We start from the raw sequence: 12,996 nt of genomic DNA, 5'->3' as shown, positions 1-12,996 counted from the left end.
AAATTTCTGCTCCACTCCCTTCAGGGTGGCTTGCCAATTTGTGCATATAAAATGTACAAATAACAAGTTCAAATAAAAACCATCCTCAAAAGGCATGCAGTACTCCTACATGATTGCATGGTCATGTTATTGTTTTTTTGGCTTTCTCTTTTCCCAAGCCCTCCAATTGGTTGTTTCCTCTCATTCTTGTATTAATTTAGATTGTAAATTCTGTGGAGTAGAAACTCATTTTGGTAACGTGTTGTGTGCATTGATGGTGGGAGGGGGCTCCAGGCAGGGAGTTGAGGCGTGGGAGGGGTGAGGGCTCTGGCTGGGGTCTGTGCTCTAGGTTGGGACCAGGGATGAAAGGATTGGGGTGCAGGAGGGGACTTCGGACTGGAGCTGAGGGGTTTTGGGTGCAGGAGGGGGGTGTGGGAGGGGGCTTCGGCTGGGCAGGGGATTGGGGTGTGTTAGGGGGTGAGGGGAGAGGGCTCTGGGTGGCACTTACATCAGTCGGCTCCCGGGAAGCTTTGGCATGTCCTCCCTCCCACTCTTAGGCGGAGGCGAAGCGAGGCAGGTCTGCGCGCTGCAGGAGCCTCCCCCGCAGCTCCCATTGGCCGTGGTTCCTGACCAATGGGACCTGCTCAGCCGGCGCTCAGGGTGGGGGCAGCACATAGAGGCCCCCTAGCCGTCCCTCCGCCTAGGAGCTGGAGTCACATGTCGCCACTTCCTGGGAGCTGTGCGGAGTCTGGTAGGGAGCCTGCCAGCCCCACGCCAACCAGACTTTTAACGGCCTGGTCAAAAAACTTTTCTGGTCGAAAACTGGACACCTGGCTACCCCCTAATCTTAACTGGTGTTCCTCAATAAGTCTAAAACTAAGACAAACAGTTTCTATGCTGTGTTTGAGCTTAACTTTTGAAACATTTAAATCCACATCCTTTTCCATTGCTATTCTTAGTATGTGCCTATTTCTAAACATCTTTAACAGAGCATCCAAACGTACATTATGTATTTGCGAGCATTTTAATTCGATAGTTCATTATAACAAACCATTGTTTTGTGTTACATCATGCCTTAATATTGAAATATGCAAATTAGCAGTAGGTTTCCTAAGTAGCTGTGATGATCACTGCAGTAGCAAAGCACTCTAGTTCTTCATTGGCTGCACAACAGCTTCTATGTTAATCTTTGCTGAAACTTTTTGTGTGTACTTAATTCAAGATACTAAAGGTAGTTCAGCCATACAGATAGATTAATAGTTTCAAATTAATAAGAAATATAATGTTAAAACCATGTACCACACTGTTCTTAGTTTCCATAAGACTGAAAATTTGCCTACGAAGACATGTATGACAATTTCATAATGAAACTTTCAGTGCTTCCCAGCTGAGTCCTTCGGAGGAATCTCAGAAGAGCTGTACCATTGGAATGGCTGGAATGGTTTTGTCCCTTCTTTCAACGGCCTGGTTTCCACTGGATCTTTCTGCACATCAAGATGCTTTGATTTTGGCTGGAAACTTGCTTGCAGGTAGACAAAAATTGTTGGGCTGTGTCAGTGTGTGCTCAGTGTCATAATCTCCATTATGTAGTCAGAATGCCCCATCTCCATTTCACTCTAAACAATAAAATACTTGCAAGCTTCAGAGCTGAAGAAATGCAGGGCAAAAAAAAAAAAGTTATAGCCCCTTTTGGATTATCTTTCAAGTCTAATGGTTTCTCCTTGTTGGGCTGGGCATCTGATGCTCGTGCATGGCAGTTATCTGATCTGTGGGCCTTCTCAAATTTTAATAATATTTGTACAATTGGCTTTCCCTATGTATGACCTGATAATATCCTAACCATAATAAGTATCAGAGGGGTAGCCATGTTAGTCTGTATCCACAAAAATAACAAGGAGTCCAGTGGCACCTTAAAGACTAACAGATTTATTTGGGCATAAGGTTTCGTGGGTAAAAACCCCACTTCAGATGCATGGAGTGAAAATTACAGACACAGGCATAAATATACTGGCACATGAAGAGAAGGGAGTTACTTTACAAGTGGAGAGCCAGTGCTGACAAGGCCAATTCAGTCAGAGTGGATGTGGTCCACTCCCAATAATTGATGGAGGTGTCACTACCAAGAGAGGGAAAATTGCTTTTGTAGTGAGCCAGCCTCTCTCAGTCCCTATTCAAGCCCAAATTAATGATGTTAAGCTTGCAAATGAATTGTAACTCTGCAGTTTCTCTTTGAAGTCTGTTTCTGAAGTTTTTTTGTTGAAGGATGGCTACTTTTAAATCTGTTATTCACGTCTATCTCCCTGGACATTGTTCTCCTACTGGCTTTTGTATGTTACCATTCCTGATGTCTGATTTGTGTCCATTTATTCTTTTACGTAGAGACTGTCCGGTTTGGCCAATGTACATGGCAGAGGGGCATTGCTGGCACATGATTGCATACATCACATTAGTAGATGTGCAAGTGAATGAGCCCCTGATGGTGTGGCTGATGTGGTTGGGTCCTGTGATGGTGTCGCTAGAGTAGACATAGGGACAGAGTAGGCAACAGGGTTTGTTACAGGGATTGGTTCTTGGGTTAGTGTTTCTGTGGTGTGGTGTGTAGTTGCTGGTGAGTATTTGCTTCAGGTTGGGGGGCTGTCTGTAAGCGAGGACTGGCCTGCCTCCCAAGGTCTGTGAGAGTGAGGGATCATTTTCCAGGATAGGTTGTAGATCAATGATGATGTGCTGGAGAGGTTTTAGCTGGGTGCTGTACATGATGGCCGGTGTTGTTCTGTTGTTTTCCTTGTCGGGCCTGTCCTGTGGTAGGTGACTTCTGGGTATCCGTCTCGCTTTGTCAATCTGTTTCCTAACTTCTCCAGGTGGGTATTGTAGTTTTAAGAATGCTTGATAAAGATCTTGTAGGTGTTTGTCTCTGTCTGAGGGATTGGAGCAAATTCAGTTGTATTTTAGGGCTTGGCTGTAGACAATGGATCGTGTGATGTGTTCTGGATGGAAGCTGGAGGCATGTAGGTAAGTATAGCAGTCAGTAGGTTTCTGGTATAGGGTGGTGTTTATGTGACCATCACTTATTTGCACTGTAGTGTCCAGGAAGTGGATCTCTTGTGTGGACTGGTCCAGGCTGAGATTGATGGTGGGGTGGAAATTGTTGAAATCCAGATGGAATTCTTCAAGGGCCTCCTTCCCGTGGGTCCATATGATGGTGTCATCAACGTAGCGCAAGTAGAGGAGGGGCGCTAGGGGACGAGAGCTGAGGAAGGGTTGTTCTAAGTCAGCCATAAAAATGTTGGCATACTGTGGGGCCATGCAGGTAACCATAGCAGCAGTGCCGCTGACTTGAAGGTATAAGTTGTCCCCAAATCTGAAATGGTTGCAGGTGAGGACAAAGTCACAAAGCTCAGCCACCAGGTATGCCGTGGCCTCATCAGGGATACTGTTCCTGACAGCTTGTAGTCCATCCTCGTGTGGCATATTGGTGTAAAGAGCTTCTACATCCATGGTGGCCTGGATAGTGTTTTCAGGAAGATCACCAATGCATTGTAGTTTCCTCAGGAAGTCGGTGGTGTCTCGAAGATAGGTAGGAGTGCTGGTAGTTTAGGGTCTGAGGAGAGAGTCCAAATAGCCAGATAACCCTGCTGTAAGAGTGCCAATGCCTGAGATGATGGAGCGTCTAGGATTTCCAGGTTTATGGATCTTGGGTAGCAGATAGAATACCCCTAGCTGGGGCTCTAGGGGGTGTGTGTCTGTGTAGATTTGTTCCCATGCTAGAGTGGGGAGTTTCTTGAGCAGATGGTGTAGTTTCTTTTGGTACTCCTCAGTGGGATCGGAGGATAGTGGCCTGTAGAATGTGGTGTTGGAGAGTTGCCTGGCAGCCTCCTGTTCATATTGGCCAAACCGGACAGTCTCTACATAAAAGAATAAATGGACACAAATCAGACATCAGGAATGATAACATACAAAAGCCAGTAAGAGAACGCTTCAATCTCCCTGGACATTCAATAACCGATTTAAAAATAGCCATCCGTCAACAAAAAAACTTCAGAAACAGACTTCAAAGAGAAACTGCAGACCTACAATTCATTGCAAACTTAACACCATTAATTTGGGCTTGAATAGGGACTGCGAGTGGCTGGCTCACTACAAAATCAATTTTCCCTCTCTTGGTATTGACACCTCCGCATCAATTATTGGGAGTGGAGCACATCCACCCTGACGGAATTGGCCTTGTCAGCACTGGCTCTCCAGTGAAAGATAATCCAAAAGGGGCTATAACAACTTTTTTGAAGTGAGGTTTTTTACCCACGAAACCTTATGCCCAAATAAATCTGGTAAGGATATTGTCCTTCTTCCCAATACCACTTTACAACATTTTACAGGATGACTACCAGATCCCTTTTGGAGTTGGTCCTGCTGGATTTTAATTGGCTAAAGGAGTCACTGTTAACACAAAGCATAATCATGTCTCTTGACAACAGACCAATAAGTCACTAGCCAACACATGACCTTAGCCAAAACCTAAACCAAGGCCTTTCATGTTTTAATAATAACTGTAATTTTAAGGCTGGAATAGACTCATAAAGCCCAGGTTTCCACCTGGTCTGTGCTTTCTGGACCTTTGAGATCTCTCCATTTTTAAACAACAGCGAGGAGAAGGGATCTGTGTGTGGAATGGCCCATTATAGGATCTGTAGGTAGCAGAACATATTTCTCAAGTTATAACTTTGTTTACATTTCTTTAGGCTCAGATTTCATGCCTGAAACAACTTGGTTTTGATACTTGACTTACTTATGCATACTTTGTGCACGTAGCTATATACTGTTGTCTGTATAGACATAAGACATAATGTGTGGGTATATATATTTACAATTCAAATAAAATGAAATTTTACTTAAAAGTAGTGTGGAGAAAGTGTGTGCAAGCATCTTATCTCTAAACTGTTTAAGATTTTATTTTTCCTTGTCTTGTAATCTCTGCTCATATGGAGAATATAATTGACTTAAAGATGCAACTTTTAAAATAGTTTCTGCTAACATTTCTGAAATATCAGTTTTCTTAAGCAATGGGCTTGTTATTTCAGCAAGTGCCCCCAAATCTTTGAAAACCCCCTGGACTACTGAAGAAGATATGAATCCAGGTGCTGCTAAACAAGAGGAGCCATGGCCAGCTTTGGCTGACCGAACTCTTGTTACTTTGGTAGAACAACTCTTTTCTCATTTGCTGAAAACCATTAATATTTGTGCTCATGTGGTGGATGATGTTGCTCCTGGCCCAGCAATAAAGGTATGATTCTTATTACGTTTTATGACTCCAAAATGCTTGTGATATAAAAAGCTGTTGAGTTATGCACCTTGTTGGAGACCATTTAGACAGCCACATTTTATTTTGGTGGGGTGTTCGGGGTGTGTGTGTGTGTGTATAGGAAAACTAGTGATGTTAAAGAGGCACTAACAATTGTCTTCTGATTTACAGTTTTTTGTTGAACTCCATTGTGCTCAATAGTTTCAACCTTTTAAGAAGATATCTTTCTGTCTCTCAGATTTTTTTCCTTGTAGCAAATATCCCGTCAGCTCTAGCCTTTGTTTCATAGGGTTAGGAATGTGTTGGTCTACTTCAGTCACTGAGAGTTTGTTTGCACTGTGATCAGATGTGCGATTGCAGCATGGGCTAGCATACCTACACTAGCATTAATCTAGCTAGCACAGCTAAAAATAGCAGTGAAGACGTGGCAGCGTGGGCCTCAGTGAGGGTTAGCAATATGAATAAATGCCCAGCGTCTCGTGCTGCCATGTCTTCACTCCTATTTTTAGCCATGCTAGCTAGCGTGGATATGCCATCCCATGCTGCCACCAGACCTCCCGTGCAGGATGGATGTATCCTGAGTGGTAACATCATTGTTGCTGTTTTGCAGCTCTCGGGAGGGTTTATTAATGTTTATCCCTTCTGTCTTATTTATCAATGACCATAACATTTTAATGCCTCCCAAGAATATAGAAATAACAATCTTCTTTCTTCCTGCGTAAGAAATAATTTGATTAGTTCACATGGTTTTAAAATTATTTTTATTTGCTTATTGGAAGAACTGACTGAGAATGTGAAGGCAAAGAAACAAGTTTTGCATTTAGTTTTGAAAATATTGAAGTACCTGGTCATTCCTGTCTCTGGGGAAGCAAGCTTATTTTCTGTCTACTGCATTCATGAGCCTCCCCCTTACTGGCGGACAGTTTCATTTTTCTGGTAGAATTTAGCTCTCATGGAGCTAGGTCATGGTCATGGAAGGAGAGGTGATCTCTCAAGTCACCAAGGTTAATCCCATGAAAGACTTTGAACATCGGAGCAGAGACCTTGACCTATAATCTGTATTATTGAGGAGCCAGTTCAGAGGTCAAAGCACTGGGGTGATGCACTCATGTTAAACTGTTGCCAAGTGCTTCTTTCAGTCTGGTTGGCTGGCTTGTTATGCAGCCCCAAACGCACTTTAAATTGAAAGAGGCTGTTTTTGTGTTCGGTTATACAATGAAAGGTTTGTTTTATAGAATGTAGCTTGAAAGGTATTGCTCACCACATTTTTTTAATGTAGGCTAAATTTTGAGACTTAACTACATCATGTCCATTAAGGGTGTTAGGCTGCTAAGGATATAGTAAAATGCTTTTGATATTCTTTTACCTGTCTGGAACCCAGAGAAACTTAGTAATAAAACTTAATTTGTTTCCTTGGTCTTTGTAGTTCTTATGCCTAAATTGAGACTTAAAATATTCTTGTATTCTCCTCTCCTCTCCTCTCCTCTCCAACACAATTGCATCCTGTCACCGTGCCTCAGTGGGTCACAGCTGAGAATACCAGATTCAGGACAAACTGTTGAGAAATGGGGCAGACCCACCCCAAACTCGTGATTATTCTTCCATAAGATATACCAAGCCAGTAACAAAAGCAAACTTCTGTCTCACCACATCAGTTCATAAGAAGTCAGAAATGCAGTGTCCTTAGGCATTCCAGCACTTATTTCACCACCCAGACACTAGACTATATGAAGAGTGGTTATTTAAAGCCAATTTAATCAAACAAAGGGTTCTTCTAATCCCAAGAGATCAGCCACATAGCGAGGTTAAATGTATAACTCAGGTCTTACCCAATAATCACACTGTTGCAATCCTTTAGTATCTAATATCTAAAGGTTTATTTATAAACGAAAAGGATGAGAGAGTTAAAATGGTCAAAGGAATCAAATACATACAACCATTGCAAAGTTTTTGTATCAGGTTTGAAGCAGTGATGGAATAAACTGCTGGTTTGTAAAGTCCTGGTAGCTTCCAAAGGATTGGAAGGTCTCCAGTCCATTGGTTGTAATGCTTCTGTTAGTGTAAGTTCATAGTCCAGAGATCAGAGCAGGAAAGAGGCAAAATGGAGATGCTTCCAGGGTTTTTAATACATCCTCCCATGTGGAGCGGATGCTCTGTATTAATTTGTGGAAAAGTACAGGCACAAGATAGAGTCCAGGGACACATGAGCTAATCACATGCCCTTGCATGCTTTGATGAGTCATAGAAGTAGCCATTATGCATATTCTGGCTAAAAGGTCCTCAGACAAGCCAATCGGATGGGGATAAACTTTTATGACCCGTTGTGTTCGTTGATGGGCCATCAACTTGAATGGTCCATTCAGTGTGCTGGCTAGATTGTATGTAAACTACCTGATGGGTGTTAATCCAGAAGCAAACACATTTGAAATACAGGAGTATAGTTAATATTCATAACTTTAAATACAAAGATGATAAATGCATCAAACAGGATAATTGTATTTGGTAGACTGTAACTTTTCCATTGATGCCTTACATGACATACCATATATATATATATATGGTCGTTCATTAGCCTGTTCGTTTATAAGCCGACCCCCCCAAAATGGATAGGTAAAAATAGCAAAAACTGTATGACCCTTTCATAAGCCAACCCTATATTTCAGGGGTTGGAAAACTTTGGCTCCCGGCCTGCCAGGGTAAGCCGGTGGCAGGTTGGGACATTTTGTTTACTTGGAGTGTCTGCAGGCATGGAGCCCCTCAGCTGCCTGTGGCCACGGTTCGCCGTTCCCAGCCAATGGCAACCTTTCAGAAGTGGTGTGCCAAGTCTTCATTTATTTGTGGTAATTTTAAGATTTCGTGTGCCAGTAATACATTTTACATTTATAGGGGCCGGTAGCTGGAACCCCAGACTGGCAGTAGGCTGAGCGGCTCAGCCCGCTGGTCTGGGGTTCCGGCCGCTGGCCCCTGCCAGCCCAGGTCTCGACCGCCAGCCCCACTCAGCCCGCTGCCAGCCCGGGGTTCCGTCCATCCAGGCCGGCAGCGGGCTGAGCAGGGCCGGCGGCGGGGACCCCAGGCTGGCAGCAGCGTGCCACAGTAAATCAGCTCGCGTTCCGCAGGTTGCCGACCCCTGCCATAGAGTTTAAAATCATCAAATTTTGGTGTAGACCCATTTATAAGCCAACCCCTCCTCTTTGATGCATCACTTTTTTACCAAAAATATTCGGCTTATGAACGAGTATATATGGTACTTTGTATAAGATTTGTTGCAATTATATAACAGTGGTAGTAACAATAATCTACATGGTCATATTTTAATCATACAGCGTCACACCCCCAAACTAATAAGATTAGGTGCAACCATTGTTGAAAAAGGCAGGTGTAATTAAACGTATGTAACCCTATAAATGTATTCTATGTTTAGATGAAGGAAAAAGTGCTGATATTTAAGTTGTCTCACTGTTTCAAATGTTGTTATTTTAGGCAACATTACCTTCTCTCTCAAACCCACCTTCTCTAAGTCCAATTCGTCGGAAAGGGAAAGAGAGAGAACCTGTGGAACAAACATCTGTACCAATGAGCCCTAAAAAGGGTAGTGAAACTAATCCAGGTAAGGAGATTGTGTGTGTGTGTGTGTGTGTGTGTACACGTGGTATATTGGGAAGAAACACTGATTTGCATAATTCACTTTACTGTGAAGTTCCAATGTTAATTCTGAAGAGGGTTGCATACAGTCAGAAGAAGGTTAAATTATTTTTAGTACTAAATCTTGAGTGGCAATTCTTTTTCATAAAGAACCCATGAACTCTTTGGTAGCAGTATGGATTTGTGTCTCTTGCTGTTACAATCACGCTTTCAAATCCCATAAACTTTTGACTAAAAACAAAAATAGTTTGTACATATGCTTTGCAAATGGAAGCTCTGCTCCTATTCAGAGCACAGAGTGGGTGATCCTGGAAAGCAAAAATCTAAATACTGAAAATATAAGAGCTTGCAGGTTTTTCTGTAGCTAGTGCAGAAATAGGCAGGAGTAAAAGGAGAAAAAGTTAATTCTGCTTTAAAATAATTTTTGGAAACTTCAGTAATGAGTTCCGTATGGGTTAGTTGTCTTATTTTGTAGCTGATTCTCATAGAATGTATTATTTTATAATACTATAAATGCAGATCCACTGCGTCATTCTAGGAGCTTAAACACCGTTCTTATTCTAATCATTCAAATATATATATGTTGACTCATTTTACAGTGCATTTCAAAGTGGTTAAATTAAATGTTGACGAACACTAGGGAATATAGTTAATGTCCTAATTGATTTGTTCAGGATTATTTTTCTCTTTTAATAAGCTACTAGGCAAACCGATACTTCAGGGCCTGCTCCAACAAGCAAATCATCGTCACTGGGCAGTTTTTATCATCTTCCATCGTATCTCAAGTTATATGATGTCTTGAAAGCTACCCATGCTAACTATAAGGTACATGTCATTTAGGTGAAATACAAGAGAACTCTTTTCTGCTAGTGTTACACTGCCCCATGTTACAGGTTTCATTCTTCTTTGAGTGCTTGTCTATTCATTCCACTGGTGGTGTGAATTTGCCCTATGCACTGAAATTCATATTCTTTTGGCCAGCAGTATCCTTTGTGGCCATACTTGCATGCTCAGTGTCTTTGTCCCTCCAGCCCGAAGGCATATAAAGGGCGGGCTAACCCCAACCATCCCTCAATTCCTTCTCAGTCCATGGCTAGGAGTTGGAATTTGCAGTGTCTACACTTCTTGCTCACTGTGTGTCCTGTCCATTGTGCTGTAAATAGATGGGCATTTAGCAGTTAGTCATTAGATTAGGTTAGTCATTTTTGATAGTGTTTCCTTTCCTCATTTGAGGAGACAAAACTTTCTCCTTCACCTGTAGGACTTTCCCAGGACCTGGTCCAGTCATTATGATTGAACACAAATTTCTAGGCTTTAAAAGTTGCCTTGCATGTGAGGGCGGTAGTTTCCGCCTAATTATGGGCACATATGGTGCTTAATGTGCCTTGGTAAGGGGCACATACTATGTGCTAAAAGAACAGGAGTACTTGTGGCACCTTAGAGACTAACAAATTTATTTGAGCATAAGCTTTCGTGGGCTACAGCCCACTTCTTCGGATGCATAGAATGGAACATATATTGAGGGGAGATATATACACATACAGAGAAAAAAACTTTTCCCCCTTGTAAGTATTCTCACACTTCTTATCAAACTGTCTGTACTGGGCTATCTTGATTATCACTTCAAAAGTTTTTTTCGCTTACTTAATTGGCCTCTCAGAGTTGGTAAGACAACTCCCACCTTTTCATACTCTCTGTATGTGTATATATATATGTTCCATTCTATGCATCCGAAGGAGTGGGCTGTAGCCCATGAAAGCTTATGCTCAAATAAATTTGTTAGTCTCTAAGGTGCCACAAGTACTCCTGTTCTTTTTGCGGATACAGACTAACACGGCTGCTACTCTGAATACTATGTGCTATTGTAAATCGTTTTCAGAGAACTCAAAAGGCAAGAATCCCACCTGAAATAGCTTCTAAATAGATGTTGAGGCATCCTCCTTCAGATCCTGCAGTGGCTAGGGCTGAAAATCCCGAGCAATCGTCCTCAGTGCCTCCACTGGCTCCTGTGCTCACAGATCTGAAATGGACACCTCTAAAAATTCATCCTCCTCAACTGGCAAAACCTCTGGGGTTAGGGGAAGAAAAGAGTACAGAGCCTCTAAGGGAAAGAGATCTAGGTCTCCTTCACCAGGTCCTACTCCAAGAAGCCAGAAATCCTCTCGAATTGCCTTTGAGAAGGGTTGTTCAATGCCCCAAAAGGGTCCCTCTGGCACTCACTAAGTCACCAGACACTGTGTTCAAGGACTGGCCTCTTTGGTACCTTGGAAATTGCTCAGTACAGACACGTTGGTACCAATATGGCCAGTAACGACGACTATGATTCTGATGCCCTCCAGCACTGGTACCCTCAGTACTGAACCCCTACCTGGCGTAAAGGATTCCTGTGGTACTGGACTCTCAACGCTATTTGTAGTGAAAGTACCTTTACCAGTTCTGAGCGCATTAGCAGTACCAATCGGGACATGGTCTGAGGGCTTGTGTCTACAGCGAGTTAGTGAGCAGCAAGCTGGGGTGCAAATCTGCAGTGATCCAGTGTGCCGCTCACTAACTGTCTATACAGAGCCTTTTGCTGTGCCTTAAAAATTCCTGAGTGTGCTTTGACTTTCTGTAATAAGTTTGACACAGTAGGGAACTTCTTGTGTGCAGCAGCAGGGTCCACACACAGTTACTGTGCAGCACACTGCAGCACTGTAGGTTAACATTGAAGCTTGCTGCTTACTAACTGGTTGTATATACAAGGCATGAGTGTTCCGTTTATTCTATCTGGGACTTCTCTCTCTTTGCAAGAGGAATACTCCTCTTCTGGCTCAGATAATAGCAGAGAGGTGTCACTGGTGCATTCCCTGAGGTCTAAGTATTCAGATCCATACACCTTAGAGAGGGGGTTGAGGGCTCATTTTTATTACCCAAGACACAGAGCTCTGAGAGCTACTCCTTGGTATCTGTCCCCATGACCCTCTACATCATATAGGCACCATGGGAATTACATCAGGACAGAAGACCAGGTCTGCAGCCCAGTCCACAAAGGGACATTATAGTCAACTCAAACTGCAGCTCTTTCAACAACAACAACAATCAGGCCTCAGATGAGGACTTAGAGGGGGAGGTCTATTCTATCCCAGCACCCATTTTTTCTTTCTCTAATTTCCACCTGACTGTCTAATAACTTTGCTGGGTTAAAACATTTACTCTTCTAACTATTTTGACAAGGTTACATTGGATCTTCAGAACAACATCGAAAAATTTGGAGGTTTCCTGCGATCTGCCCTGGATGTCCTCTCTCAAATTTTGGAACTTGCAACTCTTCAAGACATTGGAAAGGTGTTTTGCTTTATTTAATATAATGTGAAATTAGCCATATTTATAATGTTCATAGGGAAGCAAGAATTTAACAAACTTTTAGTTCATCCTTCCAGTATTAGTGCTTGGAAAGGCTGACAGATCTTGGAGACAATGACAAAATATTGGGTTGCATAGTAAGTGAACTTTAAAGCATGGGTTTCATATCTTCTTTTTTCATACGGCATTTGAAAAGCAATGGGCTGGGATAATAATTGAATTTTAAGATTTGAAAGCCATTCTAATCCTTCTGGTGTAGCTAGGTGGATCCCCACCTTGTGCAACCACTGTAAGCATGAATGGGGCAGTTGTTCGTGATGAGTTGTGTGATTTGCACCTCACCACAGTCACAATTTGGTAATTCTTTCATTTTCCATTTGTGGAGGAAATATCCACACTTAACTAATTAAAACATCATCAGTAGGTTTACTGTGTAAATTCAACTACTGAAAAGCTGAATAATTTTGCATAATTTAAGATACAGTGCTTCATTTCCCAAGAAAGTTAGAGATCTTTTGAGTCGTACTCTTATTATAGTCACATAATTATACTATATTTATATTAAACGAAGAAAATAATCGGGTTTTGCTCTTTTTCCTGAGTTTGATATTTTCAGTTCTTAATTTAACTGGGCTGTTAAATACGGTAGTCTTTCATACAAACTTTTTAAGGTATGTCAAAGTGTAGATTTAAATTGTAACTTCCTGGGTTTCTTTCTGGTCCATATTTCTGGTTTT

General features: G+C 42.2%; 1 protein-coding gene across 2 annotated transcripts in view; it reads left to right on the top strand.

Annotated features, from left to right (window-relative positions):
* Window positions 1-12,996, top strand: part of HTT (huntingtin) — a 193,729-nt gene that overhangs the window by 86,341 nt on the left and 94,392 nt on the right. For both annotated transcript variants that reach the window (XM_024214918.3, XM_024214917.3), the window contains 5 exons: window positions 1,357-1,508; window positions 5,055-5,257; window positions 8,756-8,882; window positions 9,615-9,742; window positions 12,131-12,241. In XM_024214918.3, coding sequence (XP_024070686.2) covers window positions 1,357-1,508; window positions 5,055-5,257; window positions 8,756-8,882; window positions 9,615-9,742; window positions 12,131-12,241 — 721 coding nt within the window. The remainder of the gene's footprint in view (window positions 1-1,356; window positions 1,509-5,054; window positions 5,258-8,755; window positions 8,883-9,614; window positions 9,743-12,130; window positions 12,242-12,996) is intronic.

This window comes from Terrapene carolina, unplaced genomic scaffold (genome assembly GCF_002925995.2).
Source record: "Terrapene carolina triunguis isolate 2854851 unplaced genomic scaffold, T_m_triunguis-2.0 Scaffold66, whole genome shotgun sequence".
Lineage (NCBI taxonomy): Eukaryota > Metazoa > Chordata > Testudines > Emydidae > Terrapene > Terrapene triunguis.
Note: the sequence above shows the minus strand (reverse complement) of the source record. Positions and strands in the feature narration are given on the sequence as shown.